This window comes from Heliconius melpomene, chromosome 20 (assembly GCF_056956725.1).
Source record: "Heliconius melpomene rosina isolate 202511_hmr_F chromosome 20, ASM5695672v1, whole genome shotgun sequence".
Classification (NCBI taxonomy): Eukaryota; Metazoa; Arthropoda; class Insecta; order Lepidoptera; family Nymphalidae; genus Heliconius; species Heliconius melpomene.
This window is the reverse complement of record NC_140408.1, coordinates 3824876-3841265: the sequence shown is the minus strand read 5'-3', so window position 1 is coordinate 3841265 and position 16390 is coordinate 3824876. Positions and strand designations below refer to the sequence as shown.

Genomic DNA, 16390 nt, shown 5'->3' with positions numbered 1-16390 from the left:
ACATACTATCTGAATGTTGAAAATAACTTCATTCTATTTAATATTGCTAAAATTGTTTTTTAATAAAATAAAATGAACATACTTGATATTTGTGAAGTTAAAATGTGTCTAGTATATATCTAGAAAGACGCTATATCGTCTTTCTATCAGAAGTTATAAGAAACATAGAAATAAAAACTTATTATTTATTGTGCAGTGCAAGAGAAAATAGAAAAAAAAATACAGTTCGAACCTCCTTTTCTTACAGAAGTCAGTTAAAAAGTAGTAATTTGTTAGTTGCTAATACTTATTTTGTTTCAACTCAATCGATGTATTAAATTATAACAATTTATAAAAAAAATATATAAGCTAGATAATATCGTTTTGTCTATGCTATAAGCTGTTTGTCTGTCTGTATGTCTCAGCAATAATTCTGTTCAATCTATTTTTAAAGCTTTACATATTATAGACCATCAAAAAAAATTTTTTTTATAGTACTTTTAAGTATCTATAAAAGAAAATTAAGTTAATTAAACATTCGAATGTATTACCTATAACTGTCTTAATAGAGATTTATATGAATTAAGAGGTACATATAATATATTTTTGGCAAATTAAGAAAACGTTAATTAGTAAGTTACTACAAAATGATAAAAAATTTATTGTATCAAATATTATAAAAGCACAGGCCAAAGAAAATAAAGATTTATTTGTTATATTTTGTTTTTATTTCACCTTTAATTCAAAACCACCATTACACATCTATTGATATTAGTTAATCTTGCTTTAAAATAACTTACCTAAAAGTTTTGTGAGTAAAGAAACACGATTGAAATTAAAATAGTGTAAATGATGACTAATTATATAAGTCTAAGCATTTACGCATAGTATCGTGTGTTATTTCTATTTATCATTGTATTTACAAAAATATTATACCCAGTCAACCGGGTTAACGAGTTTCATTTGAAATACTACTATTACTTTATTTAGTAAGTAAATTTTCATTAAAACATAGTTTGCTTTAATTGCCTTTCATACATAAATGTTACTAATCATCGTTCAAATTTTCTTTGTTAAAATGTACTACACAGCCTATTTACTGTCGAATAATTACGAGGCTAAATTAGTAACGTTATTTATATTTCAATTATGTATATCTTTATATCAAGCATACCTACCTGATAATAAAAACATACTTAAAGTACTAAATTTGAGGGGAATTTTAAAATCAGTATCTGTACACTTGAAGCAATTACTGGTAGTACCTAACTTAAAAGAAGGTTAATTTTCTTATATAAGTAAGTATCTACATGTTTCTCAATTTTGTGCTCAGTTTTTCAGAATAATTTTAAATATGAAGCTGGAGTCTAACTCACTCACATTTATTGTTTACAGATAGTAGACGATGATTGTTTTCTTTACGCGTTCGTAATCATAATAATGTTTATAACAGAATAACATATCACTTGGAATGTTAAGACCGGTTTCAAAAACAAAGAGTTTTGTATTTTATAATTACTTCCTTCCTCTTTGAACTGAGAGAGTTAATTTCAACTCTTTCTCCTCCCTAGGTGATTTCTTCCCTATGATGGAAATACAAGTATGCAGTTTGCTCTAGCGAGTTCAACGTAGTCATTAATGGGCCCGCTCAGCTCGCGTTGTAAACCGGGCTTTAATAGAAAGTGATATTAGATTACGTTCTTGATGACAACGCTAGCTAGATTTAATGGTTTTATGCTCAACAAGCGGCAAATAATAATTTAAATAAATATAGATTCGTATTTATCTCAGGCGTAGTTAACTGCTTTCCACGTAAATTGTATGGGGAGTTTGTGTGTTTATGTAAATAGTGAAAAGACTTTCACTTATTAGGAAGTATAGTTAATGTCTCTAATCTATACATTTTATAAATATAAAGAGATTAAATTTATCAACTTCCTTCAGCCATGATTATGTGCTTTCCCACTCGAGGAAATAAAGTATTAAATATTTTCATTTCTATGCTATGGTATCGGCGGAAAGTGGGGAGGAAAGTTTCTTAACAGTAGGTTCTTTCTGCCTACTCTGCTACACATAATTGATCTCATCTTAATGAAGCTACAGGAGCCATTATAAAAATGTGTATCGGGTGGCAGAACCCAATTCTGCGTTTTGGTTATTCTTATAATTGGTATTAGGTACCTATTACAGAGCCTACTCGTACTCTATCATTTCCTCCAACCATTACGATTTTAGAATTAATATCTACTGCAGTTAATTATAATATAGTTTAAATTTATAGGTAACAGCTTAGAGGAAGGTCACGTAAAAAGCACTACAACTCCCCAAAGGACATGTATGAAGTGGACGAGGCGAAAGAGGTATGTAGAGAACATAGCGTTTAGCTCTGCGTTCTCTCTGTCTACTTCGCTAGGGATGCAGCGTGAAGTTAAATAAATAAATAACATAAGTAATCATTTATTAATGCCCGCCAACTATTGCTAATTTATATTATAGAAGGTGGTTACATCCATTAAATTGATGGACAACAGAGCTATAAGAATCAAAATAAAATTTTATTTACAAAAAACAATAACCATTACTTGCATAAAAGATCTAACAATTATTATTTATTGCTAAAAAATAACAAAAACGACTGAAACAATAAAAAATATTTCACGAACAGTCTACCGACACTAGTCGCTAGTGATGTAACTTATGAATAATCATGTAAGTAATTACTAAATTAATTTTCATAATAATTAACTTTAATACAATTTTTATCTCACATTTCGGAATTAGACAGAGATTTGGAAATATTAAGATTAGATAAGGATGTCAATCACTAGCTGCAGTTTACTCTTTTGAAGGAATTTCGTTATGAAATAGAGTTTTTACGTAATAGTGTTATTGTTGTTAGCATTCACTTTGCCATCTAGTGATTAATCATCATTCATATGTGAGCCATGTAGCTTTTGTACGAGGATATTGCGTTTCTATTTAATTATGTATGTCTAATATAAGTTTTTGGCGCGGCTTTTTCTGCGATTTTATGTTTTAGTTTTTCTTTACATAGGTCTAGATACTTACAAGTATTATTACCAAGTATTAGGTACTACCAAGGACGTCTTGGACGTTTCCCGGAATTTCCGGAATTGCACCATTCCGGAATAACACTTTAAAAATGTTAAAAAATAGGTACCTATAGTTTTTTTTATTTTTTCTTTACATACTTATTAGGCTGAGTCATATGGAATTTCAGCCTGCAACTGTTGCTAGCAGTAGGTGTATGTACTATGTGATGCTTGTAATTATTTGAGAATTTTGAACCATAGTAAACGTCTCTGCGTTTACCTACAGAAACATTTTTTGTAAAATGTTGAATGATCCTTTTTTCAGAATAAAATTTAAAAAGGTTCAGAAATATATGACAACACCTCTACATATAGCAGCGTGAAGCTGGTTTTGATGATGTAAGAACCAAAAATAAAATAACTGTATCAAGAAATTACCTATGTCCATCCATTTTAATAATCATCATTATTTTATAGAAAGTCTAAGTTTATGTATACTTACTTCCAAGAGTGAATAGCGGTAGTCGCATGTACGTTATTAATAAAATTAAAAATATATTGGATAGCTTAACACGTGTCCCATTAAAATAGTCAATATAATAAAAGTAATTAAATTTTATTACTTGTTGCAACGCTTTAGAGCAGTTAAGATTTAGTTGATTATAATGCAGTTATAGTAGCTTCAAATCTAACAACGTGGAATATTTTTATTCACAACATTTGTGTGGAGTCCAGACAGGGGAATAACATTTGAGTGTTAACAAGGTGGTCGTGGGTTTGATCTATGAGGGTGGCTGATAATATAAAATTCTAAATCTATAATTACAATTATTTATTTTATTATTTAGAAATGAGTTAAAGAAAAAATAAAACAAACTGCCGATTTTAAACAATGATGTTCACTTACGCTTGTATGTAAGTTACCTTTTTGTTGGAGATAAAAATACTTAACAGAGAAGTGAAAGCAAAGAAAACGAAAACATTGCCAAGAATTTCTTAAAACGTGCAGTTTATTTTAAAAGGTAACATTAATCGTTCAATTAAACGAAGCTTTATACAGGAGTCACTCTACTGGTTTAGAAATTCCTTCTCGCTGTACAATTTCCTTTTCTTCATAATACTAAAGGGGCCTTTTTTATCCATTTTGAGGGTATTTAGATTTTTTGTATCGCGATAACTTACTTGTAATGGTGATTTCGTAGTTTTATTGAAAGTATTCGCCGTTGGACGTTGTATGGGCTTAGGACTTGGAGGAATGGAATATTCAGCTGAGAACGATTCTGTGTAAGGATTGGTGTTCACAGAGTAAGGTCTTTCAACTCTATTTTCGTATTGACTTTGAGAGGGATAAGCACTCTGAGCTAAATACTCTTTAAATTGACTTTGTTTTAGTTTCTCTTCCAAATCTTCTAATTTCTAAAATATTATGCAAGATTTTTGAATAAATAATTCAATTATGTATTTTAATTTCATATTAAAATAAATTATATAATTAACTATTAATTTTGGATGATTAATCTTTTGTTTTCATTATATAAATTATAATAAAATCTTCGAAATATTTAAAAATCTTTAATCTTCTAAATTAAGGATTAATATTTTTGTTAATTTCGTAATAAGTGAAAACACGACTACACAATGGACATTATTAAAAAGTTTAGGTACCTAAAACTTATAATATTTACAATTGTATGGTCTTGTTGACACATTTGAGTGGATTAAATGTTACCTAAGTTGGATGGCAGAATTAAGTATTATCAAAAAATTACCGATTAAACACTGGTTTTGGACGGTCGATATAAAACTCTTAAATGACAGTCTTAAGCTACTACAGAAGGATTTAAAGGTAAGAAAGTTGTATTCTTATAAATACAATACAATCAGTACAAAATAAATTTTTGGCTAAATAATATTTTAAAAAACGCAAAATTTTTTTTTTCATATCGATTTAAAAAAAAAAAACTATAGGTTATATTACACATATACGTACATACCTATATGTATAAGTTATGTTAAATTATTCAGTTAACTATTTTTAATTTTGGCTTGCTACCTATTTTACGGACTACGGTCGCGGGTCAATGACCTGATCAATTGCATTATTTGTGCCTTACATTTGTTTTTCTTCATATTTTCAAGTAAGGTTTATTTAACTAACATTTAAATATTGTACGTGACGTTTAATAGAAAAGTGATATACCAAGTAAGTAAATATTTTAATAGTAAATTTCAAAATAGACTCATTGTAGGTATAGGTCCAATTGTTGGAACTTAGAACGTGCTTTATCTTAACTTCTTAGTCCTTAATTATAAACTTGTGTAATAATGTGTGCTTAAGAATATACTAAATATGAGGTATATTATTTATGTAAGTAGTTGGTAAAGAATAAAAATAATAGAAAAAACGAATAAAACTTGTTAGTACGCGTTTACTTGCCTATTGACTAACAATTTATGTTTAAATAAATTAGCTATTGTATGTATTAAGATCGATATTATACCTATTTTCCTAATGTACCTATTATATATTTAATTTATGACTTAATATGTAGAAGCGATATTTATGAATGATGATTTTTTTATATTTACCCTTCTGTATGCTTCTATGTTGGCATCTGCACGAGCTGATTGTACCGAAAGCTGTTCTTGATGTTGAATCACTTCAGCTGCACTTCGCTGGATTTTTTCCTCATATTCTAATACGACTATATTCATCTTTAAAATATTTTATTAATAAATATTATTATTAATTAATAATGTTATTTAACTTTATTACCTAAATCTTTTATCAACGTAAGTACCTTGTTTCTATGTTCACTTTCTGTCTCTTTTAATTTTTCTCTCAGTTCTTCAATAATACAAGTAAACTGTGCTATTTGGGTATCATAATCGTATTGAAGTTGTTGAACTAATTGAAATAATTTGATTAATAAATAATTTAAGATTGTTTAATATTGATATAAAAAATAATAGTTAAATACATAATGTACTAATTAATAATATTTTACTTATTTTGATTTTTTATAAAATTATTTTATTCAATACTTTACTTTTTTTGTTTTTATTTGTTATCATTTCCTCAATATATTTTTCATGAGATTTTCGTAGTTCAATTAAACTTTCCTCGTGCTTATCTTGAATAATGACTTTATCCTGATATGATCAACAAAATACAAGTATTACTTTGTTTAACAACAATGTAAATAAGTATAAATATAATGTGTCGTGTTATCGTGTACGTGCACGTACAGAATTTCCATTCACATTAATTACATACTTACTTACCTTCTCCATTGTTGCTATAGTCATATCTTTTGAAATAATCTCGTCTTTTAATTTTTTAACATCACGCTTAAGGTAAACCAGCTGGGATACAGTTTCCTGTAGGTTCTCGATCATTTCACGAGATGTTTGCAAATGATAGCGATGGGATTTCTCGAGATCGCGCGCTTCTTTTAAATCTAATTCTAGCTTTAAATTTAAGTCCCACAATCGTTTACATTCTTCTTTATCCTTTATTGAATCCTATGAAACACATAAATAAATAATATAAGTGTAAAATTTACGCAGTGACACTCAGATTGTTCGAATTGAATAACTACCATACTATTTTAAGCTTGGTTAAATTGTTTAACATGTTCTGCAATTTATCGTTATTGGTATTTTCCCCAGTATTTGTTGTAGGATCCATTTTAAAATGTTAGATACAACAACTAAAAATATTAACTAAGGTCAAAACGTCAATTTTTAAATATGGCACTACTATTGAGTGACAATGCTTAAAAAAATATTTTAAGGCAAGAGTCATAAGCCAAAGGTCAAAGATTTCAAGAAAGGCTTCCTTGACAACTTAATAATTATTTATTAATTTTCTAATATGAATAAAACTGATATACTTACTTACCTATAGTTGTTGACTGATATGTATTGAGATGCGTAACTAATTGTAAATACGAATTAGTATATTCTTTAATTCGCAAAATCTATTTTGTTAATTTTATTCTATTAATATTATCTTATGGTCTGATTTTAATTTATTAAAGCTTTATATGTTCTAAATTTTCAGTTTCAGTTTATTCGTCATGTTTTTTTTTATTTAGAAGATGATGGACAAAATCAGCTTAAATTTATGAGAAAAAAAAATTAAGAGAGAATGTAAATATTGGAAAATCCAACTTTGTAATCATAACCAAAAATAAATTTTCTTAACTAATAAGCTCAGAGCAGCTGAATCTCCTTGTGATCATCTACTTTATATAAACTAAGTTAATTTGAAACAATAATTGCTTGTATACAAGTATATAGTTTATTGAACATATTACAATTTAATAACAAATTTAGAATACTTTATTCTCTATTGTTGAACTTTTTTTGTTATTATTTTATTTTTGAACTTTGTGATTATCTTGAACAATGACTTTATCCTGGTATAATAAACAAAATATTGGAATTGTTTTACTTTTTTTAAAAGACATGAGATAACAGACAATTTTTTTTGAATGAATGAAAATGTCAATTTTATGTAAGAAAAACATCATTATACAGAAAATTATTTATTATTTGCATATAATATATAATAGTTCCTTATTCCACTTGCAATAAAATTTTTGATTGTTCAAGAGTAGCCTTTAACTTGAATGGTTTATTAAGACTTTCAATGTTGAAGGTTTCTTTTGCAAATTGCTCATTCTCTGGATTATCATGTAATGTGAAGCTAATATCTTTTATATCTTTATTTGCTTCTATGTTACAAATATTTTGTGCAAACATAGGTGCACCTTCCTTGAACAATTTTACAGTTTGGTCTAAATATTTCATATATATGTCTTTTCCTAGAAATTCAACATCAGTATTTATATCTGTTAAGGATAATTCAGGTAAATCTAACATCATCCCTGCCTGTCTGGCACACCCAACGGCAATTACTTCATCTGGATTTATACCAGAGAGCACTTCAGCTTCTGGTAAAAGATTTGCAACAGCTGATTGTAATTTAGGTATTTTCATACTCCCTCCACATAAGACAATTTTGTTTATTTTACCTTCAAAGCTGTCTATTACTTTCTTAGCGGGTTCAATATAAGAAGAAATTTTTGAAGAAATTACATTTTCAAATCTGGCCCTAGAAATATTTTGGCTCCAATCTACACCATCCAAGAGTGACTCTATAAAAACATGAGCTGAGTTAAGGGTTGAAAGTACATGTTTACAGTTATCGGCATGATGTAACAGCTTGGACATGGCTCTGCGGCTTTCTTTTGGGTCAAGTTTCCATTTTTGTTTAAATTCTTGAGCAATGTAATCAGCTAAATCTTTAGTTAAGCACTGACCTCCTAAATCTGCTCTGAAAATATTTTTTTCTACTGACATGAATCCACTAGTAACTTTAATGATTGATGCATCACATGTGGAGCCTCCAAGCCTATATACTAAAACATTTATATCTTCGGCAGAGTCTTCAATGTTATATGCCAAGAGGGCCGCTGCTGGCTCACTTATAACTTGTAGAACATCAAAACCAGCTAATTCAGCACATTTCACTAATCTTTCCCTACTTGTACTCGACCAATGTAAAGGTGCAGCCAAAACTAATTTTAAATCACCTTCATTTTGAACAGAATGACTGGCTATTGTATAAAGCTTTGAGTATATCTTTGTGGCAATATTATCTGGATTTGAATAAAGCTTAGTTTCGCTTGTTTCAAATTCGTATACTAATTTATCATCATTCTGTATTCGACAAGATGAAGCACTTTCAACATAAGATAAGTCATCTTCTGTAAAATCACAGTTCATTAGACGTTTATTATGTTTAATGATTGCTTTAGAAGATGCTTGCCCAGATTTTGCTGGTAATCCTATTTCCCATTCTGCACCATTTAAAGCGACAATGGCTGGTGTGACTCTGTCGCCTGCATCATTAGCTAATACAGCTGCTGCACTATTAGTGAATGCTGCTAAACACCCGGAACTATCACCAAGATGTATCCCGTACGCAGTTGCCATATTGAGAAAGAATTAACAAATATTAACGGATTCAGAATTAAATTATATTGATCTAGCACATAAAAAAATACTTCTACACTGTTTCATTTATTTTGGGTAACAAAATGTTTAAAATAAATGAATAACCTAAAATTATTGACAAGCAGCAATATGTATTATGTTGACATTGACAATTAGTCATTTTCTTACAGACCAGAGTATCTAAAAAAAAGAAAGTAAGTAGAAAAAAAGTATCTAGAAAACGATAATTATCTGTTATCATTATAGCACCGCTTGGTGTGAATAAAAAAAATACAGGGTGAATGGACAATAATCTACTAGTTTACAATATAATTATGATTACATTTATAAATATTGAATAAAATATTTGTATAATAAGTGCTTTATCAATTTTGAATAGCAAGAAATGCTACTGTAAATAACAGGATTTAGGTAAGTTACCGGATTAGGTTTTGTGAATATTGTGGCTTGTTTAATTAAATAAATATCCTAAGTACCTATCCAACCCTATTAATATTATTTTTTCTTATCACCAAATATAGTGTATACACACATGTGTGTAGTGGTGAAATTATATGCATTTTATATTATATAAAATAATTACACTGTTTACTGTTTAGCGGGGATAAATGCCAGGAGGAAGAAGACAGCTTATTGTGTTATGTGGTGAAAACTATTATTGACTTGTATTTCAACATAGATTGTTTTTAAATTAAAATTGAGGGCATTGTAAAAAAAATAATGAAGGCTTTAAAAGGTTTCTTATCATTCAACGGCATTAAACTTTTAGCTCTGTAAAAAGAAAATGAAAGTTTAATATGTGAACGCAAAGGTAGGATTACGTAAATAAATAAATTGAATTGAATTCTTGATATATGGCGTTTCGAGCGTGCCAGTTGAGCACAATTCATTTCGCCAATGTCACGTTGTATGGAAATAAATAAATTGACTGCAACGCTCACATTGACTTTGAAGGATGACAACTGACATTTAATAGCGCAAGTTATGGCAATTTAAATTTTTGTTTGTTTGCTTTGTTATTATTATGTAAAATTAAAATATTTTATTAAAAATGAACAACACCTTATTTAAATATTTTGTATATTCAACTTACTACTACTTACTTACTAAGATAGTTATACAGTTTGGTTGTAATTATAAAGTTGAAGCTGTTAAATCGAATGATATACGAAATTATTTAGGGACACGTACGCCGTATAGGTTAAAATACAATAAAGATGATTCTAAGATAAAGTTTGCTAGTACGTATAAGTTATTAGTTTTAAAATATTAAATTTTTATTTAAATTACTCTATTATAAAATTAGAAAGATAAAATCGAATAGCTAAGCTTGCTAATACATACCCACTTGTTGTTGTTGTTATTCAATTTATTAAATTATTTGTTACTTATTCTTTTTATAGATTGCAAAGATACAAGTATTTGGATGTTAGTAAGACATGGAACAAGATTACCAAGTGCGAAAGATATTGTAGGCATGAACAATGAGTTAAAAGATTTAAAATATGAAATATTATTAAAAAACAGTGATAATAAAGGTAAAATAAAACTATCTTAAACATTGTTTTCTACAGAAACTTCTAACTATATAAATCTCTAAATATATATTTATATGGGGTTACCTAATTAACTTGTAGGTCAATTAACCAAAGTGCAATTACAACATTTTCAAAATTGGTCCAGTGATGTATTGTTAGAGCAAGAAAAATATCTAACTATAGAAGGACAAGATGAAATGATATTACTTGCTGAGAGGATGCAAAAAAGGTTTCCTAATGCCATAAAGTCCAAATATAGCAATAAAACACACAAAGTAAGATTACTTGTCTTTTCTTCTCATTATTTTAAACTAAAAAAATCCTTTAATATGTGTATTTGTAATAATGTAAATAATAATAGAATGTATTAAGATTAGGTTCCCAGGGTCACTCTGGCTACTCTATGTAATATAAATTTTATTAATTTTTATATAAAGCTTAAAATCTAATCCAATATTCATTCTAATATAATAAAACTTGGGTACCATTAAAAAAATATTAAATCTTGTATTGCTTTTCTGTTATCTTATACTTCTTTACTTTCATCCTAGTTTAGATACACGGCCACTCAGAGGGCTCAGCAGAGTGCTAGATACTTTACTGTTGGTTTATTTGATAAAAAAGGTTCTCAAAATGTAATTTTTGAGCCAGCGCAGAAAATTGATACTACTTTGAGAGTAAGATTTTTTAAAATTAATTTTATATACTTATTTCCAATATTTATAACTTGTCTATATAGTAGGTACACAGAAACAAGCAAAAAAACAGCATTAAGTTCCACCACAGGCAATGTCTTGAAAAGTAAGCAGAAAGTGGTAAATAGTATCTTGACGAAAAAAATCTCTGCCTATTATCATATATCAACATATGATAATAGATAATCATTATCTATTATCATATGTTGATGATGATGATGATAATATGATATATGACAATAGATGTATAAATACAGTTTTTAATAAATAATTATTTTTTCTATGAATGTAAATTATATTATTATTTTGTTCTTCAATGTTAACTCTTGTGCCTTTTTAAGTTGATTTAATAACTTAGTGGTGACCCACTCTGTCTTCTAAATTTATTTATTAATCTAAAGGATAAAAATATTGCTTTAAAAATTGTTAGGCTAATTTTAAAGGTAGTAAAAAAGTACAATTCAAAATTTGTTTAATATACAAAAATAAACTACTTTCAGTTTTATAAACACTGTGACAAGTGGCAAAAGCAAGTTAAGAAAAATCCAGACACATATAAGGAACAGTTATTGTTCGGCAAAAGTCAGGAAATGAATGAGACCATACAATCTGTATCTAAGAAATTAGGCTTAGATAGAGATTTGACATTGGGTTTGTAGTATAAAAAAATAAAAGCTTGCTTTGCTATTTGCACTTTTATATTATATAAATGGTAACATGCACATATCACTTGACTTTAGAAAGTTAGTGTATTTTTTTTTCATATTATTAAATTATTTTTATTTAACATGTATATGTTTTTGCTTTCTTCATTTAGCATGCAAGTTATATAATTTAGTGTACCTCTTATTTTTTTATAATATATAGTACTTAGTCACATATTAATATTATACATTAAATGCATATTACATGTCCTAAACAATTACTTTACCAAAAAAAAGCCTCAGCTTACTAAAAACATTTATAGCCTTTTCATTGCATAGATAATAATGTAAAATGTGAAATATAAAAAAATATATATTGTATTATTTCACTACATATATGTTTTTTTTTTCTATCTTCAACAGAAACAGTAGTGTTGATTTATAAAATATGTGGTTATGAGACATCATGGCAAAAGTATACCATGTCACCTTGGTGCTACGGTTTTGATGAGAAAAGTATAAGAGTAAGTGTTTTTAATTATATTTCTTTTTATTAGTTTACCTTGAAATGAGCAGTGCTAGATTATTAATTTAGAACAAAATTATAGATATCTCACTTTTTAGAAAGCATATAAAAATTTGAGCGTCGCGGGATTTGAACTAGTGCCTCGTGGAAACCGTTCAAGCGCTCTGACCGCCATACATTCTCATCAAGCTATGTTGAAATTCTTATAAACTTGTTACAACTTATTTATGTTGTTCGCATCTCTATAGGGAATCTACGTGAAATTTTTTATAAGTTTTCTAAAAAGACCTAACTCTAGGTTCCAGAGGGAACCTAGTGTTAGGACTCTGCTATAGCTATAGCTTAAAGCTACAAAATATATAATATATATTAAAATTTTAGGTATTAGAGTACTATCATGATCTGAAACATTATTGGCTTGATGGCTACGGACATAATTTCACTCAGAGAATTTCGTGTATGTTATTGAAAAATATGTTTAATACATTTAGGTATGTCATATTATTTACTAATTAAGTTACAAAATTTCTTTAAATTCATTTTGCATATATAAACAATTATACAGTTAATTGTAAAGTAAACTTACCAGTAGATGGCGTTGTTGATACAGCAATAAGTACTGTAAGATTTAGTAATTTTATAAAATTATATCAAATTTTTTACATATAGTTTTAAATAGATATATAGTAGGTAAACGCGATGGTTGTGGTTCGATTTCCACTCGGGCAATGAATTATTATTTATCAATATTTTCATTTCTTTGCTCTCTTATCAAGACAAAGCGCAATTCTAGGTTCCCTCTGCCTACTCTGATTATTAAAATTTCCAGAAATAATAGAAAACAAATAATAATAATTTCTTTATTCAGCAAAGAAGATCCGACTTCAACATTCCTGTTTGCACATTCCGGTACATTACTGAAGTTATTGAGCCACTTGGAGCTATACAAGCCGGCTTCACATTTGAGAGGTGACGCCATAAACAAAGAGAGGACATGGATGGCAAGTAATATAGACTGTTTCGCTTCTAATGTGGCGTTCGTTTTATATAAGTGAGTATATTAGTTTAAAATAGTTATTTTGGAGGTTGTCGTGCCCCAGTAGCACAGTGTGTGATTCTAAACGAGTCGTTTGTGGAAATAAATTCTTAAATATTTTTGTTTCCTTGCTTTGGTATCAAGACAAAGCGCGGTGTTGAGTTTCGCCAATATACCCACAATGTCTAAAAGTTCGACAGAAAGTGTAGAACGGAGTATTTTAACACCAGGTTCCTTATGTCTATTTATACGCGGGATACAGCGTGAAGCTAAAAAAGTTTTTTTATTTAGGTATAGAAAGAAATACGTTATTGGCAATGGCAAACATATTTATTATTTTTTTTCATTGCTTCATGATGTAATCGGCAAAAATGGTATGGCAGGCAGAGCTGAGCGAGGAAATGAAAAAAAATCCCGAGGAGAGAACCCATAGCCGTCGTGTTTACAAGCGGGCGCTGTATCTCTGAGCCACGCTGGTCTCTATCAATAAATGATATTAATTAATTATTTGCAGATGTAAAGATGGCGACAAATTATTAACTTTACACCAAGAAAGGATAATCAAACTGCCTATGTGTGAAGAGGAGCTATGTCCACTGCCGCATATTAGAGAATATTTCCATGATTCTATAGAATATTGTGAATATAATGGCATGTGTACACTTGATGTATAGTTTTTTATTAACTTGAATCATCAACTAGCGCAAAGATAGGGAGTTCGTTTTCGTTTTGGACAAAATTTGGCTGATTAGTTTTTTTTTTATGTTGAGTGTCGATTTATGATTCATACCAGTACCTATAGGCTCAGTTGTTATATTGTCATGTACATTGTACGTACTTGTTTGTACTCATTGAATATACAAATTATTTTATTTTATTTTTTTATATGACTATTTATTACGTATATATAAAATATATTAATATTTAAAAAATACTAGTTTAAAAATTTCTACTATATTATTATTTATTAATTTTGTCTTTAATTTTACACCGAAAATGTTAGTGATAATTTATGTTCAAATTTTTTATAATAATCTAGTAATATACCCAGTTTATTTTATTTCCATAAGTTTTTTGTTATCGATGGCCAATTCAATTACAAAAATTGGTCAATTAATATACATATAATTATATAGTACATTATAGTTATATGGAAAATCTAGCGTTAATACATTCCGTTCAGATTAAGACCTTCCGTTGGCCACCGTCCGCCTAACTCTGGAGGCATTGCGTGTTGCCTCGTTACCAAAGCGAGGAAGTCGAATATTTCATTGTCCCGAGTGGGAATCGAACCGACAACCGTCGCGTTTACAGTTACACACTTGTATTGCTCCACAACGGCCTCAAACAAATACATTTCATAATACGTTTAATATCTATTACAACAATGTTTAAGTATTTAAAATTATTCAAATAAAAATTTGAACTTAGCGGGGTAAAAAAATAAATCAGTTTCACACCGTATCCCGCATATAGGAGGTATATAGCAGGTAAGTGTTAAGACACTTTGTTCCCCTGTTTCCAAATAGGGCGTGATTAATAAATAATTTGCTCTATGATGCATTCGACACTAATGTTTTTTTTAATGTATAATATTCCAAGTATGACCATCGCCTTATTGTAATGAAGTTTGATACGTATTATACTAGTTATTACATTAGTTTTTGTATTTATTTTTACGTATGCAATGGACAAAATAAATGTTATATTTTTATTTTTTGTTTTATTATTTGAAATCTTGTTATTTTTAGAGTTTCTTCTTCTTCTTCCTGGCATTAATCCCGGCTATTACCAGGGTCTGCCTTCCTACTCAACCTACTCCACTTTGCACGATCTTTTACGTCCTCGGTGGTTAGACCATTGGCTCTCATGTCCTGCATCAAGACATCCAACCAGCGCTTCCTTGGGCGTCCGGGAAGTCGCGCCCCAGGAACTGGTATAGCAAGGCACTTGCGTCCGACATAGTTTTAGAGTTTATTATTCTAATATTATTATCCAAATATTAAATTGGTAATTACCAATTTAATATTTCACGATTCTATATTTGTAACATTAATTCGGTTCAAAGTAACTTAATAACAAATAATAATATGTATAGCTAATGTAAGAGTCTAAGTAGAGTTTGAATTTTAATAATGATACTGTTTTCCGTTTTTTGGCCATGTTATGGAAATTGGTGGAGAGTTTTATCTCTGTGATTTTATTCCAAAAAAGAAATCCAAATTTTGGAATATTCTGTAGAAAATATTCAACTTAAAAAACATATAGTAATAGGCAAAATAAGCCAATAGAAATTTTTCACAAGTTATTATTCTCTTATATTTTATCATTTTATATTTCAATAATAAAACGGCCAGTGCGAAACACTAAAGCTTTACGAGCCAAGTATTCACATGCTTTCAAACCCATAAAGGTGCTCGTGAAAAATTTAATAAACACTACATACAATGTTTCATGCGAGAAAATGGGTCGCAGGCATCCAATGGCTTTTACAGTTAAACAATGTCAACAACAGAATTAGGCTTAGGCGGTAGGCGGTAGGCCTCCTATAACTTAGACCTGTATATCTATGTTGTGAATTTCTTTGTAACCTTTGACCTTTGATGGTCTGTTAATGAATTGGTTAAATTATAATAAATCAATTAATATATTAGATAGAAATAGCTAGTAATAATAACCAGGATTTACTTAAGTACTTAAGTTTGTCATACAAATATCTGTTTTGACGACCCGCGCTCTACCCTATCGAGAGTTATTAGACTTTTTTTTATAAAAAATAATTTAGTTGATATATGTAAAATGAATTTGTAAAATAATATTTTTATTGGGTGAGATCATCATACCACAAATTGTAAACGCGTAGTTGTCGCTTCGATATATGGTCGAGGAATA

General features: G+C 28.8%; 3 protein-coding genes across 3 annotated transcripts; 1 reads left to right on the top strand and 2 right to left on the bottom strand.

Moving 5' to 3' along the window:
* Positions 1 to 3771: 3771 nt before the first annotated feature.
* On the bottom strand, positions 3772 to 6723 carry LOC146527600 (uncharacterized). The gene is made up of 6 exons (XM_085204369.1): positions 6640 to 6723; positions 6318 to 6557; positions 6083 to 6185; positions 5834 to 5940; positions 5622 to 5747; positions 3772 to 4448 (listed from the first exon to the last, which is right to left on the bottom strand). Exons 1-6 carry the CDS (start codon positions 6721 to 6723, stop codon positions 4101 to 4103), a joined length of 1008 nt encoding a protein of 335 aa, XP_085060495.1. The 3' UTR covers positions 3772 to 4100.
* An 842-nt stretch (positions 6724 to 7565) lies between these two features.
* Positions 7566 to 9215, bottom strand: LOC146527599 (heat shock 70 kDa protein 14). The gene has a single exon (XM_085205237.1). The coding sequence runs from the start codon at positions 9036 to 9038 to the stop codon at positions 7617 to 7619; it is 1422 nt and encodes a 473-aa protein (XP_085061363.1). The 5' UTR covers positions 9039 to 9215; the 3' UTR covers positions 7566 to 7616.
* Positions 9216 to 10032: 817 nt separating this feature from the next.
* LOC146527598 (multiple inositol polyphosphate phosphatase 1-like) lies at positions 10033 to 15212 on the top strand. Its single transcript, XM_085205098.1, has 9 exons — positions 10033 to 10300; positions 10463 to 10597; positions 10697 to 10872; positions 11149 to 11274; positions 11793 to 11943; positions 12360 to 12460; positions 12844 to 12953; positions 13331 to 13513; positions 14013 to 15212. Exons 1-9 carry the CDS (start codon positions 10111 to 10113, stop codon positions 14170 to 14172), a joined length of 1332 nt encoding a protein of 443 aa, XP_085061224.1. The 5' UTR covers positions 10033 to 10110; the 3' UTR covers positions 14173 to 15212.
* The last annotated feature ends 1178 nt before the right edge of the window (positions 15213 to 16390 follow it).

Excerpts from the sequence above, each read along its gene's own strand:
- LOC146527599 (XM_085205237.1), bottom strand. The coding sequence starts at position 9,038 with ATGGCAACTGCGTACGGGATACATCTTGGTGATAGTTCCGGGTGTTTA.
- LOC146527598 (XM_085205098.1), top strand. The coding sequence starts at position 10,111 with ATGAACAACACCTTATTTAAATATTTTGTATATTCAACTTACTACTAC. Across the intron at positions 10,301-10,462 it reads TTCTAAGATAAAGTTTGCTA|ATTGCAAAGATACAAGTATT; the intron begins GTACGTATAAGT and ends TTCTTTTTATAG. Across the intron at positions 13,514-14,012 it reads GTGGCGTTCGTTTTATATAA|ATGTAAAGATGGCGACAAAT; the intron begins GTGAGTATATTA and ends AATTATTTGCAG.
- LOC146527600 (XM_085204369.1), bottom strand. The coding sequence starts at position 6,723 with ATGGATCCTACAACAAATACTGGGGAAAATACCAATAACGATAAATTG. Across the intron at positions 6,558-6,639 it reads ATTTAACCAAGCTTAAAATA|GATTCAATAAAGGATAAAGA; the intron begins GTATGGTAGTTA and ends TGTGTTTCATAG. Across the intron at positions 5,941-6,082 it reads AACAAATAAAAACAAAAAAA|TTCAACAACTTCAATACGAT; the intron begins GTAAAGTATTGA and ends TATTTCAATTAG.